Source organism: Tamandua tetradactyla, chromosome 12 (genome assembly GCF_023851605.1).
Source record: "Tamandua tetradactyla isolate mTamTet1 chromosome 12, mTamTet1.pri, whole genome shotgun sequence".
Classification (NCBI taxonomy): domain Eukaryota; kingdom Metazoa; phylum Chordata; class Mammalia; order Pilosa; family Myrmecophagidae; genus Tamandua; species Tamandua tetradactyla.
In genome coordinates, this window is record NC_135338.1 from 6804858 (window position 1) to 6827040 (window position 22183).

The 22183-nt window shown below is 38.4% G+C and overlaps 1 protein-coding gene and 1 long non-coding RNA gene across 13 annotated transcripts in view; one reads left to right on the plus strand and one right to left on the minus strand.

Moving 5' to 3' along the window:
• The window catches only part of LOC143651756 (uncharacterized), an 85730-nt gene extending 65419 nt beyond the window's left edge, over positions 1 to 20311 (plus strand). The window contains exon 6 of the long non-coding RNA XR_013160197.1: positions 19588 to 20311. This is a non-coding gene — a long non-coding RNA (uncharacterized LOC143651756). The remainder of the gene's footprint in view (positions 1 to 19587) is intronic.
• DACT1 (dishevelled binding antagonist of beta catenin 1) overlaps positions 1 to 22183 on the minus strand; it is a 337604-nt gene that overhangs the window by 311514 nt on the left and 3907 nt on the right. For 10 of the 12 annotated variants that reach the window (XR_013160191.1, XR_013160190.1, XR_013160189.1 and 7 more), the window contains exon 4: positions 18186 to 19715. Coding sequence is in view for 2 of the 12 variants with exons in the window: in XM_077122494.1 (XP_076978609.1) it covers positions 17944 to 19826 (1883 nt within the window). In the remaining 10 variants the exon portion in view is untranslated. Of the gene's footprint in view, positions 1 to 16451; positions 19827 to 22183 lie in introns of those variants that run through there. The other 2 variants (XM_077122492.1, XM_077122494.1) reach the window with 2 other exon arrangements.

Here is a 22183-nt window from a genome sequence, read left to right on the forward strand (position 1 = left end):
TGATCATTTTTATTCTGCCAATCATTAATCAAAATTTCCCAAAGCCTCAAGGCTGCAACTTTACATCCTAGAATCTAATAGATAGATTTATAAGTATTTAAGACAATTTTATACTTTGCTAACCCTGAAATATTTTATCTGTTATAATTAAATATAAAGTTAAATTTTCCTTGACTGCTTCAGCTGTAGTGATTCCAAAGTAGCTGTTATTTACCTGGACAATGGTCCTGAAATTAAAATAATTCTCTGCATCATCTTTGGGCTCCATGCTGCTAGTCCTTATGCTTAACAGATAGATTGCAACAGCACCAAAAAACCATCATGGGCCAAAGAGTAATTAACCATTTCAAAAGTATTATTATGTACTGCATTTATTATATAGTCAGAGAGATGATGATCAGGTAAATAATTAAAAGCAACAAGTCTAAAACCAAACAAAATGACTCCCAAGGAAATAAAAAACACTTTTATGTTATCTTTCAGACAATACACACACATAGAGAATGCTTTTTTTCCTAAATCTCAAAAGAAAAACTTGTATAGAAATAATTGCAAAGCTCCCCTCTACCCTCCAAATTAATGGTTTGCACTCAGAAGAAAATAAAATTTACTGTGCCAATATGAGGTGGCACAGTCTTATTGATAAAGCATTTCCTTGCTATCAACAACCCTTACTATTATATGAGATTTAAAAACCAGAACACAGCAAGACTGTATGTGATTTTCAAAGTAGGATGGGGAATTTGGAGGAAGTACATGACTGGCTCTCCTACAAGACTCTGTTGGGTCTTTGAATTCTATCCATATTAAAAATAAACGGGTCAGTGGAATTCTGGCTCCGCCATCACAGTATGAACCCACTATAGCCCATCCCTCCCACTGATTACAACTAAAAATTCTGACCAAAATATGAAGGAAAAAAAATACCTAATGACTATGAAAAATAAACCAAAGAAGATAGTTTGGGGGTGGGGGGAGCAAGGCATGAGTTTCTGCACATTATTTTCTCTTTTCCCATGCAGCTTTGTCCTGATGGCAATCCCCAAAGGCAGAGCAGTGTGGCCACACAGGCAGCTAAGATACCAATAGAAACATGTATTTCTAGCCAGAGGAGTTAGAAAAAGTTAACCCTGTGGCACTGAGAAAATGTGAGAAATCTTAGAACTAGAGGAAGGGATCCCCTAATTCTGTGTAGGAACCTTCACATATCTCAGTCTAATCTCTGAGTCAAGCATACAAGGAACAGGTCCAAATCTACATAGCAAAGACTTTGAGAACTGAACTGAGATTTGGTCCACCCACTCTCATACTAACCCCTGAACTATACATGTAATGTGTAGATCCAAAGCACCACAACCAAGGCTTAAGATAATTGAGCTAAGATTCAAACCACTGCCCACAGTAGGCAAGCAGAATTCAGAGTCAGAACCTAACTGGTTGTGGATTAACACAAAAACATCAACATTCTCCTGAGAAATATAAAAAGACCCAGAATCTATGCAATGTAATATTCACAATGTCCAGAATACAATCTAAAATTACTTAACAACCAAAAAAAAGGCAAAAATGTGACCAGTTCTCAGAGTAAAATAATCAAAAGATGCTAATCCCAAAATGACCCAGATGTTGAAATTATCAAAGGTTTAAAAGAGCTATAAAAAGTATGCTCCATAAATTAAAGCAAAACACCCTTAAAATGAAAAGATAGAATATTAAAAAGAACCAAGTGGAAATTTTAGAACTGAAAAATATATCTGAATTTTTTTAAAAAAAATTCACTGGATAGGCTCAATAGCAGAATGGAGATGACGAAAGAAAGATTCAGTGAAAATGTAGGTCATTAGAAATTATCCAAATTGAAAAGCAGGGAGAAGATGAACAAATCCAATATCAAAATGACTAAGATACTATTGGAATTCTACAAACAACTAGAACTAATAAATGAATTTAACAAAACACAATATTTAAGGTTAATTTACAAATATCAATTTATTCTTATTTGTCAGCAGCAAACTATTGAAAAATGAAATTTGCAGTAGCATCAAAAGACAAAAATACCTAGAATAAACCTAGCAAAATATATAGGGACCTCTACACTAAATCCTACAAAACACTGCTGGAAAAAATTAAAGAAGATATAAATCATTGAAAAAACATACACCATATTCATGGATTGGAAGACTCACTGTTGTTAAAATGGCAATTCTCCCTTTATTGCTCCATAGATTCAATGTGATCCCAATCAACATTACAGCAGGCTTTTTTTGTAGAAATTGCCAACCAGATTTTAAAATTCATATGCTAATGCAAAGGATCTAGAATAACAAGAGGAATGGAGGAAGAGGGTGAGAAGCAGGGGAAAGAAAAGCAACAACAGCAGAAAAGTAGTTAGAGGAGGAGAAGAAAAAAGAGGAAGTGGAAGGAGAAGGAAAAGAAGAGGATACAGCATCAGAGAAGGTAGAAGAGGAGAAAGTAGAGGAGAAGGAAGAGCTTGGAAAGCAGTTTGGCAGGCTCTTAAACAGTGAAACATATACCTACCATATGACCCAGGCTTTACATAACTAAGTATTTACCCAAAATAAATCAAGACGTACAGTCCACACAAAAAACCTATGCATGAGTATTCACAGCAACTTTATCTGTAATAGCCCCAAACTGGTAATAACTCAAATGTTTATTAGCAGGTAAATGGATAAATGTGGTATATCCATACAAAGAATAATAGTAGGAGACTTCAATACACCACTCTCCCCTATAGATAGAACAACCAGACAGAAGATCAACAAGGAAATAGAGAAGTTAAATAACTTGATAAATGAATTAAACCTAACAGACATATATAGGTCATTGCCCCCCAGAGCACAAGGTTATACATTCTTCTCTAGTGCTCACGGAACATTCTCCAGGATAGCTCATACGTGGGGCACAAAACAGGTCTTTATAAATTTAAAAATATTGAAATTATTCAAAGTACTTTCTCTGATCACAGTGGGATAAAGCCGGATCTCAATAACCACCAAAGAAACAGAAAATTCATAAATATATGGAGATTAAATAACACACTCGTAAACAACCAGTGGGTCAAAGAAGAAATTGCTAGAGAAATCAGCAGCTATCTATCTATAGAGGAGAGTGATGTATTGAAGTCTCCTGCTATTATTGTTGAAACATCTATCACTTCCTTCAGTTTTGCCAATATCTTTCTCATGTACTTTGGAGCTCCTTGATTGGGAGTATAAACATGTGCAGATGGCTGCACAGGGGAATTTTATCAAACATTCCAGAAATAACTAACACTAATCCTGCTCAAACTTTTCTTTAAAAATTGAGGGAAAAGAAACTCTACCTAACTCACTTTATGAAGCTAATATCATTTTAATACCAGAACCAGGTAAAGATGCTACAAGAAAGAAAAATTACAGACCAATCTCCCTAATGAATATAGATGCAAAAATTCTCAATAAAATATTAGCAAATTGAATCCAACAACTGAAAGAATTATGCACTGTTCTAGTTTGCTAGCTGCCAGAATGCAATATACCAGAAACAGAATGGCTTTTAAAAAGGGAAATTTAATAAGCTGCTAGTTTACAATTCTAAGGCTGACAAAATGTCCCAGTTAAAGCAAGTCTATAGAAATGTCCAATCTAAGGCATCGAGGGAAAGATACCTTGGTTCAAGAAGGCTGATGAAGTTCAGGGTTTCTCTCTCAAGTGGAAGGGCACATGGCAAACACAGTCAGAGTTTCTCTCTCATCTGGAAAGGCACATGGTGAACATGGTCAGGGTTCCTCTCTCATCTGGAAAGGCACATGAACGTGGTCAGGGTTCCTCTCTCATCTGGAAGGGCACATGGTGAACATGGTGTCATCTGCTAGCTTCTTCTTCTGGCTTCCTGTTTCATGAAGCTCCCCAGGAGGCATTTTCCTTCTTCATCTGCAAAGGACACTGGCTGGTAAACTCTCTGTTTCTTGTGGCTATGTTGTTCTCTGCTCTCTCAGAAATCTCCTTCATTCTCCAAAATGTTTCCTCTTTTATAGGACTCCAGAAACTTATCAAGACCCACCCAAATGGGTAGAAACACGTCATCACCTAACCCAGCTTAACAACCACTCTTGCTTGGGTTACATCTCCAGGGAGATTATCTAATTACAGATTCAAACATACAGCATTGAGTAGGGATTATTCTGCCTTTACAAAATGGGATTCTGATTAAAACATGGCTTTTCAAGGGTACATACATCCTTTCAAACCAGCACATGCACCATGACCAAGTGGGGTTTATAACAGGAATGCAAGGATGGTTCAACACAAGAAAATCAATTAATGTAATACAGCACATTAACAAATCAAAAGGGAAAAATCACATGATCATCTCAATTGATGCTGAAAAAACATTCAACAAAATTCAGCATCCTTTTCTGATAAAAACACTTCAAAAGATAGGAATCAAAGGTAAATACCTCAATGTGATAAAGGGAATATATGAAAAACTGATAGCCAGCAATGTACTCAATGGAGATGTGATAAAGGGAATATATGAAAAACTGATAGCCAGCATTGTACTCAATGGAGAGAGATGGAAACCCTTCCCCCTAAGATCAGGTACAAGACAAGGATGCCCACTGTCACCACTATTATTCAACGTTGTGCTAGAAGTTCTAGCTAGAACAATCAGGCAGGACAAAGAAATAAAAGGCATCCACATTGGAAAGGAAGAAGTAAAACTCTCATTATTTGCATATGATATGATACTATACTTGGAAGATCCTGAGAAATCTACAGCAAAGTTACTTGAGCTAATAAACAAATTCAGCAAGATGGCAGGATATAAAACTAATGTGGAAAAATCAGTAACATTTCTGTACACAAGCAATGAACTAGCTGAGGAGTCAGTTAAGGAAAAAAATCCATTCAAAATAGCAACTAAAAGAATCAAATACTTAGGAATGAACTTAACTAGGGATGTAAAGGACTTGTACACAGAAAACTACCTAGCATTGCTAAAAGAAATCAAAGGAGATATAAATAGCTGGAAAGACACTCCCTGTTCATGGACAGGGAGGCTAAATATAGTTAAGATGTCAATTCTCCCTGAATTGATCTACAGATTCAATGCAGTACTAATCAAAATTCCAACAACCTACTTTGAAGATTTGGAAAAGCTAAATACGAAATTCATCTGGAAGGGAAAGACACCCCAAATAGCTCAAAGGATCCTAAAAAGAAGAAAGAAGCAGGAGGATTAACACTCCCTGACTTTAAAATCTATTATAAAGTCACAGTGGTCAAAACAGCATGGTACTGGGACAAAGAAAGAAACATTAACTAATGGAATCAAATGGAGAGTGCAGAAATAAACCACCAAATCTATGGCCAACTGATTTTTGACAAGGCCCCCAAATCCTCTGAACTGGGACAAAATAATCTTTTCAATAATTGGGCATGCAAGAATTGGATATCAATAGCCAAGAGAATGAAGGAGGACCCCTATCTTACACCACACAAAAATTAACTCAAAGTGGATCAAACACCTAAATATAAGAACTAGCACCATAAAGCTTCTAGAAGAAAATGTAGGGAAACATCTTCAAGACCTAGCAATAGGAAGCAACGTCCTAAACTTTACACCCAAAGCACAAGCAACAAAAGAAAAAGTAGATAAATGGGAACTCCTCAAAAATCAAATGCTTCTGGATCTCAAAAGACTTTGTCAAAAAGGTGGAGAGGCAGTCAATTCAATAGGAGAAATGTTTGGAAATCATATAGCAGACAAAGGTTTGATTTCCTATATATACAAAGAAATTATAAACTCAACAACAAAAGAATAAGCAATCCAACTATGAAATGGGCTAAAGATATAAATAGGCATTTTTCTGAAGAGTAAATATAGATGGCTCAAAAGCACATGAAAAGATGCTCATTTTCACTGGCTATAAGGGAAAAGCAGATCAAGACTACAATGAGATACCACCTCACACCTATAAGAATGGTTGCTATTAAACAAACAGAAACTATAAATGTTGGAGAGGATGTGGAGAAACTGGGACACTTATGCACTGCTGGTGGGAATGTACAATGGTGCAGCCACTATGGAAGACCATTTGGCAGTTCCTTAGGAAACTAAATATCACACTGGCCTATGACCCAGCAATAATAGCACTACTTGGATACACCCAGAAGAGCTGAAAGCAATGACACAAACAGACATTTTCACACTGATATTCATGGCAGCATTATTCACAATCTCCAAAAGATGGAAACAAATAAACTGCCCATCAACAGATGAGTGGATCAACAAAATATGGTATATACATACAATGGAATAGTATGCAGCAGTAAGACAAAATGATGTCCTGAAGCAATAACAAGATGGAATAGCCTTGAGGACAAAATGCTGAGCAAAATTAGCCAGACACAAAAGGACAGATACTGTATAATTCCTCTTTTATGACCAGCATAAAGGAATAATCAGAGACTTATAATACAGAATACAGGGGACTTAGAGATACATAGAAGCTAGAGATGGGTGAACCGTTAGCTAATGAGGTTGAACTCCAATGTAAGGGAATAAATAGGAGTGAGGGTGATTCTCTAGTGGGTCTAGAAGTAATATTACCATATTGAAGATGAACAAGATTGAAAGGGCTTCTATAGACCTACATGGCCCACTGACTCACAGTAGAAACATGAATGAGTTCCTGTAAGAATTACTTTAACAATAAGATTCTTTTATAAAGAGTGTTTAAGTCCAGGGTACAGGGGGAAAACTGCTATTGCATGCCATGAGCTATGTTCAAAAGGAAACCATCAGCACTACCACAGCAACAGCAGATAAATAATAGGGGGAGGGACAAGAGTTAAAAGGAGGTTTAGATTTCCTATTTGGTGAGGGTGTGTTTATTGGTTTTATGTCTCTTGTGAACAATGAAATAATCTATAATTGAGAATACTGATGGACTGTGGACTTTGGGCCCTCTACATGATTCCCAATGAATGCAGGTGGCTGGAGGATGCACTGACAGAGAAGTAGAACAGAGAACAATGGTATGCTGGTTTGAAAGGATGTATGTCCCCTAGAAAAGCCAAGTGCTCATGGATCATTCTCAAGGATAGACCATAAGCTGGGTCACAAAGCATGTCTCAATAAATTTAAAAAGATTGAAATCATACAAAATACTTTCTCAGATCATAAAGGAATGAAGTTGGAAATCAATAGTAGGCAGAGTGCCAGAAAATTTACAAATATATGGAGGCTCAACAACACACTTTTAAGCAACCAGAGGGTCAACAAAGAAATTATAAGAAAAATCAGTAAATATCTCGAGGCAAATGAAAATGAAAACACAACATATTAAAATTTATGGGATGGAGGAAGGGCAGCGTTAAGAGGGAAATTTATTGCCTTAAATGCCTATATCAAAAAAGAAGAAAGAACAAAAATTGAGGAATTAACTGTCCACTTGGAAGAACTAAAGAAAGAACAAGCAAACTAACCCCAAACCAAGCAAAAGGAAAGAAATAACAAAGATTAGAGCAGAAATAAATGAAACTGAGACCATGAAAACAATCAAAAAATCAACAAAATCAGAAGTTGGTTCTATGAGAAAATCAATAAGATTGATGGACCCTTAGCAAGTTGACAAAAAGAAGAAGAGAGAGGATGCAAATAAATAAAATCAGAAATGGAAGAGGAGACATAACCACTGACCCCACAGAAATAAAGGAAGTAATGAGAGAATACTATGAACAACTTTATGCTAATAAACTCGACAGTGTAGATGAAATGAACAACTTCCTAGAAAGGCATGAACAACTAACATTGACTCAAGAAGAAATAGATGACCTCAACAAACAAATCACAAGTAAAGAAATTGATTTAGTCATTAAGAAGCTCTCCAAAAAGAAAAGTCCAGGACCAGAAGGTTTCACATGTGAATTCTACCAAACATTCCAGAAAGAATTAGTACCATTCCTGCTCAAACTCTTCAAAAAAGTTGAAGAGAAGGGAAGGCTACCTAACTCATTCTACGAAGTCAACATCACTCTCATACTAAAGCCAGACAAAGATATTACAAGAAAAGAAAACTACAGACCAATCTCTCTAATGAGTATAGATGCAAAAATCCTCAAGAAAATTCTTGCAAATCAAATCCAGCAGCACATTAAAAGAATTATGCACCATGACCAAGTAGGATTTATCCCAGGCATGCAAGGATGTTTCAGCATAAGAAAATCATTTAATGTAATACACCATATCATCAAATCAAAGGAGAAAAACCAGATGATCATCCCAATTGATGCAGAAAAGGCATCTGACAAAATTCAACATCCTTTATTGTTGAAAACACTTCAAAGGATAGGAATAGACAGGAACTTCCTCAACATGATAAAGAGAATATATGAAAAACCCACAGCTAACATCATCCTCAATGGGGAAAAACTGAAAACTTTCCCCCTAAGATCAGGAACAAGACAAAGATGTCCACTATCACCATTGTTATTCAGCATTGTGTTGGAAGTTCTAGCCAGAGCAATTAGACAAGAAAAAAAAAAAAAGGCATCAAAATTGGAAGGAAGAAGTAAAACTCTTACTGTTTACAGATGATATGATACTATATTTCAAAAACCCTGAAAAATCCACAGCAAAACTTCTAGAGCTAATAAATGAGTGCAGCAAAGTGGCAGGTTACAAAATCAACACTCAAAAATCTGTATTGTGTTTCTATACACTAGTAATGAACAATCTGAGAGGGAAATCAAGAAAAAAATTCCATTTACAATTGCAACCAAAAGAATAAAATATTGAGGAATAAATTTAATGAAAGAGACAAAAGACTTATACAAAGAATACTATAAAAAATTCTTAAAGTAATCACAGAAGACCTAAATAAATGGAAGGGCATACCATGTTCATGGATTGGAAGACTAAATATAGTTAAGATGTCAATTGTACAAATTCAATGCAATACCAATTAAAATCCCAAAAACTTAACTTTTCAGAAATAGAAAAGTCAATAGACAAATTTATCTGGAAGGGCAGCATGCCCCGAATAGCTAAAAATATCCTGAGAAAGAAGAATGAAGTCAGAGGTCTCACACCTGACTTGAAGGTGTATTAAGAAGCTACAATGGTCAAAACAGCATGGTACTGGCATGCAGATAGATATACTAACCAATGGAATCAAACAGAGTGCTCAGATATAGACCTTCTCATCTATGGACAATTGATCTTTGATAAGGCAGTCAAGCCACTCACCTGGGACAAAACAGTTTCTTCAATAAATGGTGCCTAGAGAACTGGATATCCACATGCAAAAGAATGAAAGAGGATCCATATATCACACCCTATACAAAAATTAACTAAAAATGCATCAAGGAACTAAACATTAGATCTAAGACCATAAAACTTTTAGAAGAAAATGTAGGGAAATATCTTATAAATCTTATCATAGGAGGTAGTTTCCAAGACCTTACACCCAAAGCACAAGCAAGCAAGGAAGAAAGAAATGGGAACTCCTCAAAATTAAACATTTTTGTGCATCAAAGAACTTTGTCAAGTGACTTATCCACTGCTGGTGGGAATGTCAAATGGTACAACCACTGTGGAAAGCAGTGTGGAGGTTCCTCAGGAAGCTAAATATAGAATTGCCATATGACCCAGAAGTACCATTGCTAGATGTCTACTCAGAGGACATGAGGGCAAAGACACAAACGGACATTTGCACACCAATGTTTATAGCAGCATTATTTACAATTGCCAAGAGATGGAAACAGCCAAAATGTCCATCAATAGATGACTAGCTAAACAAGCTGTGGTATATACATAAGATGGAATATCATGCAGCTGCAAGACAGAATAAAGTTATGAAGTATATAACAACATGGATGAACATTAAGGACATTAGGATGAGTGAGATTAGCCAGAAACAAAAGAACAAGTACCATATGGTCTCACTGATATGAAGTGACATTAGTGAATGAACTTGGAGAATTTCAGTGGGTAACAGAAACGATCAGGAGATAGAATAGGGTAGATATTGGGTAATTGGAGCTGAATGGATACAAATTGTGCAACAGGACTGATTGCAAAAATTCAGAAATGGATAGCACAATACTACCTAACTGTAATACAATAATGTTAGAACACTGAATGAAGCTGAATGTGATAATGATAGAGGGAGAAGGCCTGGGGGCACAAATGAAATCATGAGGAAAGATAGGTGATAGATATGCTATAATCTGTGAATGCCTAGAGTGTATAATGATAGCGACTAAATGTACAAATTTAAAAATATTTTTGCATGAGGAAGAACAGAGGAATGTCATTACTGCAGGGTGTTGAAAGTAGATGGTAATTAATATTTTAAAATTTTAACTTATGTGTGAGACTAAAGCAAAAAATCTTTATTTGGTACAAAATTTATATTTTGTTTACTGCATTTCCTAATATAACTTAAGTGGACAGCTTAATTGAACACCATAGCACATGGAAACTTGAGCAGGGCATGAGGTTTTGTAGGTTCATCCAGAGTGATGCTGTGATAAACCCCAGAGTGATTTAAACAGTGAATAAAATGTATTTGCAAAGTGCCCTTGGGGGAATGGTGAGAAAGGGGGAAAATTCAACTTCCCCAAGTGGAGAATTCTTGATATTCTCACAAGCAGTGAGATATGAGATGTGGTTGTGTCCCCACAACTAAAGCGATAAGCTGAGCCCCCAATCTTGGGGGTTGTTCATATGAAACTCAACCCCACAAATGATAAGCTAAAAGTCACCCCCCAAGAGAACCTCTTTTGTTGCTCAGATGTGGCCTCTCTCTCTCAGCCAATACAACAAGCAAACTCACTGCCCTCCCTCTCTCTATGTGGGACATGACTCCCAGGGGTGTGGACCTTCCTGGCAACATGGAACAGAAATCCTAGAATGAGCTGGCACTCAGCATCAAGGGATTGAGAAAACCTTCTCAACCAAAAGGAGGAAGAGGGAAATGAGACAAAATAAAGGGTCAATGGCTGAGAGATTCCAAACAATAGAGAGGTTATCCTGAAGGTTATTCTTACGCATTATATAGATATTACTTTCTTAGTTAAGGTGTAATGGATAGGCTGGAGGGAACTGCCTGAAAATGTAAAGCTGTGTTCCAGTAGCCATGTTTCTTGAAGAAGATTGTATGATGATATAGTTTTTGCAATGTAACTGTGTGATTGTGAAAACCTTGTGTCTGATGCTTCTTTTATCTACCCTATCGACAGAAGAGTAAAACGTTATGGATTAAAAATAAATAATAGGGGGAACAAATGTTAAAATAAATTTAGTAGATTGAAATGCTAGTAATTAATGAAAAGGAGGGATAAGGGGTATGGTATATATGAATTCTTTTCTGTTTTCTTTTTATTTCCTTTCTGAATTGATGCAAATGTTCTAACAAATGATCACGATGATGAATATACAACTATGTGATGATATTGTGAGTTATTGACTATATATAAAGAATGGAATCATCATATGGTAATGTGTTTGTATGTTGTTATGTTTAATAAATAAATAAATAAAAACAAGCAACAATAACAACAAAAGAACAGAGAGGGTGGTGGAAGAATAATTCAGTAGTAGAATTCTTGCGTGTCATACAGGAGACCTAGGTTTGATTCCCAGTCCATGCACTTCCCATAAAGCAAACAAACAAGTAAAAACAAACAAAAAAATCAACAAACAGTGCTGTAATAATGGGATACTCACATGGAAAAATAATGAAATTCCATACAGCATACAAAAAAAAATGAACAGAGGGAAACAAGTGTTACAGAAAATGCAGAGAGATGTACCTATTCACTGTCAGTAGGGACTGAGGGGTATAGTCCTTGGAGGGCAGTGTGGTGGTTCTACAGGAGGCCAGGGGTAGGGTTGCCATATGATCCTGAAACCCAGTTGGTCAGTATATACATGGAGGAACTGAGTATGGGGACAAGAATGGACATTTGCACACTGGTGTATATGGCGGCAGTGGTCACAATCCACAATGGAATGAGATGGCCTAAGGGTACAACCACTGAGGAATGGAAAGGGGAACTATGGCGCATACATACAATGGACTACTGAGACCCCACAAGAAGGAATGAAGTTGTGAGGCAGGCATGCAACTAGGTGAATGAACCTGAAGGACTGTATGTTGAATGAAAGAAACGTCAGGAAAAAAAAGACAAATATTACCACACCTCAATCTTATGGACCAACTATAATAAAAACTCAGTGAACTAAAGTTGACAACATCGGTTATTAGTTTGGGGCCTGTTGTAAAGGGTCCGAAATTTTAAGTTCCTACATATATTAGGAGGTATAAGGGTTCATTCTAAATGCTGAGATACTGAGCTGTTTGTATATAACTTGGTCCTTCCCAGAAATTTTGGGTACTTAGGTGTCAGTCTGACACCTGAGACTCAGAATTAGAGCTCGAAGCTATGAAGTCAGCAGTATCCCATAAAGAACTATTTAAAAAGATGAAAAAGGGATCAGACTTCGAGTACAGACATGAATGAAGCTGATCTAGACAGGACTAAGGTATATTAAAATACAGGATAAAGGATGATATCGTCCATATTTTAAAACTTCAACTTCTGTGTGAGACTAAAGGGAGAGACGTTTATTTGATGCAAAATTTATATTTTGGGTAGTGCATTTTCTAATTAACTTGCATGGTCAGTTTAGTTGAACATGGAATCTTGAATAGAGTGTGAGATTTTGTTGGTTTGTCCAGGTTAGTTTGTCCAGCCCTGATATATTCCAGAGTAGTTTGGGCAGTGAAAAAAAGAAGCATTTGTAAAGTCCCCTTGGGGGAAAGGAGTAAATATTCAATTTCCCCATTAGGAGAATTTCTGATATTCTCATAAGCAGTGGGGACAACCAATTAATAGGCCAAACTCTCCTTCTTGGGGCTTGCCCCATGAAATGTATTCCTGCAAAGGATAGGCTAGGCCTATTAAAATTAGCCCTATGAGTCACCCCAGAGAAACTCTTTTTTACTCAGATGTGGCCTCTTTCTCAAAACAAACTCAGCAGGTGAACTCACTGCCCACCCTCCTACATGGGATATGACTCCCAGGGGGATGTAAGTCTCCTTGGCAATATGGGCTAGAAATCCCGGGATAAACTGGTTCCTGGCATCAAGGGATTGAGAAAGCCTTCTTGAACAAAACAGGGGAGAGATAAATAAGATCAAATAAAGTTACAGTGGCTGAGAGATTTCAGAGTCAACAGGTTATCCTGGAGATTATTCTTATGCATTGTATAGATATCCCTTTTTAGTTTATGGTGCATTGGAGTGGCTGTACTTCGAAGTAAGTACCTGAAACTGCTGAGATGTGTTCCAGTAGCCTTGATTCTTGAAGATGATTGTATGATTTAGCTTTTACAATGTGACTCAGTGATTGTGAAAACCTTGTGACTGATGCTCCTTTTATCCAGGGTATGGACAGATGAGTAAAAAAATATGGATAAATAAATAAATAATAGAGGAGACAAAGGGTAAAATAAATTGGGTAGATTGAAATACCTAGTCATCAATGAGAGGGAGGGGTAAGGTGTATGGCATGTATGAGTTTTTTCTTTTTTCTTTTTATTTCTTTTTCTGGGGTGATGCAAATGTTCTAAAAACTTATCATGGTGATAAATACACAACTATTTGATGATATTGTGAGCACTGATTCTACTCCACGTATGAAATGTATGTGTGTGAAAACTTGTCAATAAAAATATTTTTTAAAAAAATGCAAAACGTCCCTCTAGGGAAAAACCCTTAACCAAGCCCCACCTGATTCCCACAATAACACCCCAATGAAAGTGAGTTTGCAACACAAAATAAAATATATGAGAAAATTAGAAAGGCAATATGTATGCAAATGAATAGCACTTGAATAACACTTTTGTTGCTAAGTACTGGAATTTTTCTAAGCAGGGCAAACTCTATCAGCCCATAATATCTGGTATCTTTTTTACTCAGTGAAGCAGTATTTGGAACCCCGTTAAAAAGGTTGGGAAGATTATCCACCATACAGGTTCATGAAATAAGAAAACAAGTTATGGGATAATTAGTTTAGGCCACTTTTTTCTAAAGAAAAACCACCAAGGTTTATGTTTGTAAGCACATACAACAGGACATGAAAATATATATATCAAACTTATGGAAGCGCAGGATTTGAAGAGGATTAAGGGAGACGAATTTTAAACACCTGTATATTGTTGGGATACTTTTCTTTTGACAATAGCATTCGTAATTTTGAAAACATTTTAAAGAACTCTTTTGTTTGTTACAACAATAACAGCTGTTTTGTCATTAATAATGAACAAAGCCCAGTTTTCCAAGTGCAGTACAACTGCTACAAGGAAGTAAATAATAGGCTAGGAAGAGGATAAGTCTTTGAAAATCCTGTTTTTCCCACATCTCTTAGTTTGGTATTCTTTCACCTAAAGTAGAATTATTCAGAAGCCGGTTTTCACAAAGTGCCCCATTCCAAGAATAATGCTCATTGAGAACAACTTGGAAATGATTCAAGAAGACAGCAAGTCACAGTTGCCTTACATAATAAATTTTATAGTCATGCCCCAGAGATCAGATCACAGCATTAGAAAAGGTGGTGAAATCATTCCCTCACATGTGTTTGTAACAGATTTAGTCAGGTAATCAAAGAAATTCTAGCCAAAGCAGAATGTCTAGTTGCATGTAAAACATATGAATACTCAAAGACTAGCAACTATATGAAATTGTGAAGAATTGAATCGTTTGGGTTATTTTGCTAAAAGGATGCCTTTATAAACCACAGGGAGAACAATTTGCTGTGTTTCAAGCATAAAAGCCTTGCTACAGATAAGAGGTGGGTAAAATATAGGAAAAGAGAAATTTTCAAGACAATAAAAAAATGGGTAGTTAAGCCCTACATGACAAGGGTAGTTAGATTTCAATTGCATTGAAATTTAGCATCTGAAATTCAGCCTTTGAAATTTTCATTTTTTTTTTTTTGAAGAAAAAAAGGCAATTTGGAGACAGTAGAAAGGCTTAACTGTGTTCTAATTTGAACACCTAGGTTGGTAAGGAATGCCTTGAAACTCCTGTTCAAGATCTGAGTTCCTGTTGAAAATTTCATTTTAATTGAATACAGTTCAGAATAAATATCTGAATTATGAGACTGAGCTGATTCTATTTTTTTCCTTATACAAAACGGATTCTCCTCCTGGTGATATTTGGGACTAGCTGAGCATCAAATAAGACAATGACTGCAAGTGATTCTAATATACCAAATAAAAATCCGTGAGACCATAGTGATACTCAAAAGACAGAAAGGGGAAAAATTAGAAAAGCTTTTTTTTTTTTTGTAGAAGAATGCCAGCTAACAAAAGAAGGGGATATTTCTACCATTTGGCACCTCACCCCCCCCAGGCAGTAACTGACTTGGGCAAAGATCAACAGTGTTTGCTAAAGCCAATTAAGTGAAAGGTTATTAAGGAATACACACAGTACCAAAAAAATTACCCATATATACTAACCATTTGCAAAGGGGAAAAAGACACTTATCTTTATAATGGAGTCTGGTGTGCACAAAGTGAACAATGAAATAAGGTGATGGGGGGGCAACCTCATATTATATGATTCTTGATGTGGAGCAATACAAAGCACACATCACCACTGAAATCTTGGCAAGAAAGTTAACCCTGACTCCAAGGAAGGTTTACACAGTTTACAGGAAATAGAGGGGCTACAATATGTTAAAGGACAAAACAAGGAAACAACAAAATCCAAACTGTGGGCACTTTCCAAGACAATTGTCCTGAATTCTTCAAAACAGCAATGTCATTTTCTTTTAAAGTAGGGGGATATTTAATAAAATTAAAGAAATCCGACAACCAACTGCAATGCACAAACCTTGACAGGATCCTGGTTGGGGGAAAATATTTTAAATTCTTGGAACAAATCAGAAAATTTGAATTTAGATTAAATATTTGGTATTTTGAATTGTAATTTTCCTAGGTGTGATTCTGATATTTTGGTTACATAGGAGAATTTCCTTCTTTTTAAGAAATATAAATTAGGCTTTTAGGGATAAAATGTCACCATGCCGCCTGTAATTTATTTTTAAATGGTACAGGATTATATGTGGGGGTGAAGGAAGGATGGCCAGTATCTGACTGTCTTTGATCTACAAAACCAGCAAAGAGGTTTAATCTAATACATATAGATAGATAGACAGATAGTTAAAGCAAACACAGCAACTGTCGAATCTAGGTAGTGGGCATACAGGGTTTATTTGTACTTTCCTTTCAACTTCTCTAAGCTTGAAATTTTTTATAATAAAATCTCGGGGTGATTCTTCTCAGAAATGTTTTCTTTAGAAGACACCTATCAATTCTACCTTGAATTTTAAATAACCTTTTTTTTTTTTTTTTTTTTAGCATGGGTAACGCCGGGAATTGAACCTGAGTCTCTGGCATGGCAGGCAAGAACTCTGCCTCCTGAGCCACCATGGCCTGCCCTTAAATAACTATTTTAAAGACATGATTCACTTTTCCACATTTACTTATTCACCATCCAACCCAATAATGCTCCTAAAATCTGCCTAGTTATTACAAATAATATCCTAAAGCTAGAATAGACCTAATATAAATTTCACAGATAACACCAATAATCAGCACAAATTTATAGGTGTAAACATCAGGTTTTATACCCAAATAACAAACTTAACAGCAGTAAAACAAATTGTTTATTACAGCTTATAATGTGTTATATTAAATTTACACAATGATATATAAAAACACATACTGCTTATACATCACACAGTAATTTAACATCAATAGGAATATGAAAACAAATACTACTCATGCACAAAACATGCATATATTGTTTTTAAAAAAGCAATTTTACACAATACTGCTTATCAAAAAAAAATTTTTATAAGCCCTTTCAGACAGGGTCAGTGGTCCAATCTGGACTGAATTGCACTAAAATGTTGGGGTCAATGCTTAGGTGGCACAGTGCTCAATGAGCAACTCCGGATTGTTTCAAATGGGTTCCTTTCTTAGAAGTGAATTTCTTTATAGCCAAGGACCAAAATTTTATTCCAAAGGCAAATCCTTCAAGGAAGGAACGGTGAGAGCTGCTGCAAGTTAGGGAAGGAAGGAAAGGCATCAAAATGTTGGGTAAAAAATCCTAGAATGGGATTATTGTAACCAGGGCCCAGGCATCAAGTGCAGCAAAAGTTTTAGCGATTCTTTTCAGTGTACCAGCTATGCAAGTCCCCATCTCTCCGCATTTAAGGTTCTGCTTAAAAGTTCTGAATACAGTAAACAAAAAAAGAATGCGGTGGGCGGGCCACGGTGGCTGAGCAGGTAAGAATGCTGGCCTGCCATGCCCGAGGACCCGGGTTCGATTCCCGGTGCCTGTCCATGTAAAAAAAAAGAATGTGGAAACATCTGAGCACATGTAGATTTTATAAAACCTTATAAGAAAACAATGGCTGCCCGTAGTAACTACTTCACACAATTTTAAGTGATAACCTCCGCACAGGATAACCCGAGTGGAGACATTGCCCTACAGAATCAAGGGGATAAAAAAGTATGTCCTAAAATTCCATCCACCTGACTTTGAGATCAAAAAGAGCACTGAAACCTGAAGAAAATACCAACACCTGTACCGTGATCAGCACTTAAGACGCTTAAAATACAGATTAGCTGATACCAGGAAATTCATTCACCATCACCACCACGAAACGTCAATATCGACGTCTAGCTCGCACAACCCTCTCGACTCCTACAAAAGGCACTGGCGTCCGTGCACGATGCGCATGAACCGTAATTCACCTTGAGCTCACCTGTAACCAAAGCAACACATCCCGCGAAAGCGCCCCCCAAACACCAACGGCGCCGCCATCTTCCCCGTGACATCCGCCATGTCCCTCAGACCGTCGTCATGAGCTTCAAAGAGCCGGACCGGAAGCGGAGGATTTTCTTCTTGAGGTTGTGTGAAGCCTTAATCTTAACGAAGGTTTTCGCGGGGTGGCTGCGGAGCTCCGGGGCCGTGACGGTTTGGATGGGGAGCGTCTGAACAAACGGGGACCAGATGAGCCCCCCGCTTCCCTCAGAGTCGCTGGTGGTCGTGCTCTCGCCCGCGAACTCCCCCTCGCTCACACTCGACTCACTGTCGCCGAAGCAGTTGGTGGTGTAATTGCTCTGCTCGTCCTCGCTGGTGTCCACCACGGTGGAGTGGAACAGGGACTCGCACTCGGCCGAATACTCGGAGTCACTGGCCGCGTATGCGTAAGGACTGGCGTACGGCAGAGGGAGCGGCGTGGCGTACACACCCACGTTCTCCCGCCGACGCCGCCTGGCTCGCCTCAGGGCCTCCTCATACGACACCTCCGCCGACGACTTCCACCGCCGCGAGTCGGTGCGCTTGTGCTTAGGTTTGGCCACCACCGCTTCCCGTCCGTGGCCGTGGGGCTTGTTCCCCGCCCTGTGACCGCCCGCCAAGGGCCTGCTGGGAAGACACGACTCAGGCGGGGCGGGGCCGCCCCTCCTCCCCTTGGAAGAGCCCTTTTTGAGTTTCTTATTTGTATCCAAATCATCGGGGAACCGACACTTCTTGCTCACCACGCGGGTTTTCTCTCTCACGGTCGGCAACCCGTTTTCCACCCCGTGAAGGGCCTGCATTCTGTACTTCGGGGCGGCGTTTTTCGGGATTCCCGCGTTCTTACTGCCCCGATGGGGCCTGGCGCCCGGCTGCTGTCCTGGGATGAACTGAGCGTTGACCAGCTGCCCTTCCTCTAGGGTCTGGGAAGAGCCGTCGCTTTTGCAATCCAAGGCAGGCCTTTCTTCCAGAGGGAGCGCGGACGACAGCAGTGCAGGAGGAGCAGGAGGCCCGAGCTGCAGGCTGCTTTTCTGTGACACCTTTCTCAGCGGCTGGACAGTTTTGTTCTCTGGCAGGGGGACGGGGGCTCTCCCGGGGCTCTCTTTTGGAGAGGCAGCTGAGCTCGGACTGCTGCTTTCTTTAGGGGACTCCCCGGTCACAGCAGGGGGACATCGAGCGTGTTCCTGGGAGGCTGGTTTGACACTCTTGGACAGGTGCTTACTCTGAAGTTCATTGGCAGCGCCCGGTGAGCAGCCCTCCGCTGGGGGCAGCTTCTTGCTTTCCAGTGGTTCTGCCTTTGATTCTTTTGACCGCTGCTTCAGCGGGGAGAATGTCCCGTTTTCCAAAGAGGGTATTCCACCAGAGGGCACACAGGCCTGTTTAGAATTCTTGAGGTTCACACTATTGCCCTGTGAGACGCCCCCAGTGGCTCGGATGCAAATGCTCCCATTCCTCAGAAGCCCTTTAGGGGGGTCAGCGTTCACACTGGTTCTGGGTTTGTTAGTCCTTACAGGGTGGGGTTTTTTCTGGACAAGGCTCAGAATGTAACCATCCATTTTCTTACTGGATAAAGGATGGGAAGCAGACCACAAACTGCTTGGCGATGGTAAGGAGTTGTCTGTTTTGATGGAGTCTAACTCGGATCTAATGCACGGGTCATTGGCATGGGTACCAGCTCTCTCCTCTTCCCGCAGGGGACTGCCCGTCAGACAAAGAAGAAACATTGGACTCTGCACAGCCACGGCATGGAGTGGACTGGGATAGCGATATACGTCATTTCCGTTTTTAGACACCAGATCACACTGGTACTTGGGGTTCACATCTGCAATGACATCAAGGGGATTAAATTGTGGTGTAGAGAGGGAATGGCAATCTGCCCCTGAGGCCTGGTCTTCACAGTGGCCTTCTTTACATTCCAACCACCCTATGATATCTGAAAACCATTTAAAGGTATACTCTGAAGAACTGAACTGGTCAGCAACTTAACTCTGGCCAGTTTTTTTTTTTATTAAGTCAAATTCATGGCTAGAGAAAGAAAGCCAAAGAATCTCCACTAGCTATTCTACCATTTTACACAATACTACTGGATGAAGGAAAAAAATATATCCATGGCTACATGATGGTTTTCTCTCCCTCCAGACAGATTTCTTTAGGCAAGCACCACTACCCAGTAAAGCACAAAAAAGGAGCAATGAAAAATGTCATGTGTTTGAACTTCCTTCACTACTAGTGGGAATGATACAACCCTGTTAGAGAGAAATTTAACTATATGATGAGCATTAAAAATGCTCATATTTTTCTCTAAAGAAATGGTTAGAGATGTACACAAAAATTTATGTACAAGGATATTTATCATAATGTTATCTGAAACAGCAAAAAAAATAAAGAATCCTAGAGACAATTTAAATGTTTAATAAGTGAATTTTTTAAAAGATATGGTATAACCTCTGAAGAAATAATATTCAGCCATTAAAATACTTTCAAGCTGTATTGAATAATATGGGGAAAACACTTTAATAGTTACTTTACATGTTCAGCAGTGATGCTAAAAAAAATTTTTAATAGGAAAATGAATTCTCATTAAGGTTTAAAGAAAAACATTGAGTAGTGGTATTAATGGATAAATTTCCCACATCTCAAAAATGAAGATGTCAAAATACAATGAAACCAAAGCTTTCTTGCTTAATTAAATGATTTTGATCTCGCCTCCTGGCAATTATTAGAAATATCAAAAAAAGCTTTTAAAGACCTTCAGTTATCAGAGGAAATCAAAGTTGAGTTTATCACTGTTTGTCTTTCATTATATTTATTCATTCAAATATTGAGAATCTACTGTGTTCCAGACTGTAAAGTACCCTCAAACGCAAATCAAAGATTTCTGCCATTGAGAAGTAGTCTCTCACAGTGAATAAATTAACAACACCATAAAAGAACAAATATATATACACCCATTTGCTAATACTGGTGAATGTGTTTTAAAAATACAAGCTTGCTGTCTTCCTTTATTCTAAAGATATCAGTCCTTTCATTTCTTCCACGGTGTTAATTATTTCATTCAAAGGGCCAGCTCCATGGACTTAAATGATAATTAGCAGACCCAGGACAAAAACGGTTTAGATTCAAAGTTGCTATGATTCATCTGTAAAGAACAGATTAATATAAAATAAAAGCACCATGTCCCTACATCACTCCCCAGTAAGTGGACTGTTCTAAGAGCACACCTCTCTAGCTATAATATTTTTCCCTATCCCTCCTCCCTTACTTCCCCTAGCCCTTTTTTTTTTCTTTTTGCCTTATTTAAAGCCACATTTACCTACACTTCACCATTCCTCCCTTTTCCCTACTTAGAGTTAAGAAACAAAACAGACATCCCAGCCTTCAAGGCCCAACCCAACTGTCTCAATTACGTGATTATGTAGCATCACCCTTAGAGGTCTGTCTTCAAGCAAAACCTGTAACCACTGCCTTTAATGGGTCTATAAAGTGTCCCTCTGAAACGAGATCTGCAGAGTGACGGGGAGCAATTACCCAATGAACTTGAGGCACAGACAGACCCTACAGATAACGCAAATCTGCGCTTCCCCAGATGATGGCTGCTGCTAACACACACTATACAGATACAAAGAACAGCAGCCAATTAGCAACTCTCAGCTGTTTCATCTTATGTCTGTGTTGCCTGGACTCAAAGATTCAGTATTATACCCAAAGTGAAGAACACAGACAAATCAAGGTGGCAGTGACTTGTGACAGAACCTATAGTTCCTCTAATCTCCACATTTTCTCTGTTCTTTCAAGGAATCATGACAAAGTCAGACTAAGGAAGGAGTCTGAGTTTCAGCAGCAACTTTGCCATTCAACAGATGTGCCGATAAACTGCACAATTCCTTGTGTTAGATGAGGAGATTGAATGTAACAATTTCTCAAGTCCTTTGGCATGGTAGAAAAACATGGACTTGGCAGTTAAGTCTGAGCTTGAATCCTGCCTCTGCCACCCACTAGCTCCATAGCCTTAAACAATTAATCACGTTGAACCTCGTTTTACTGATATATAAAATGGAGCTAACAACACTGGCACCTTGAAAGACCTCTTTTGTGGAATCAAAGTTGCTAAGGGAAGGCAGATCCTCCAGCACAATATGTGAAATATAGTGGAAATGCAGCAACTTTTCTAGCACCAACAACAGCTTGCTTCTCTATGGAGGCCCTTGTAAGGGTAGCCCAAAAAGGGGAACAACTGCACTTGGCCTGGGAAGATCCCACCCCACCCACCTGCTAAAAGGTATTCTGGAG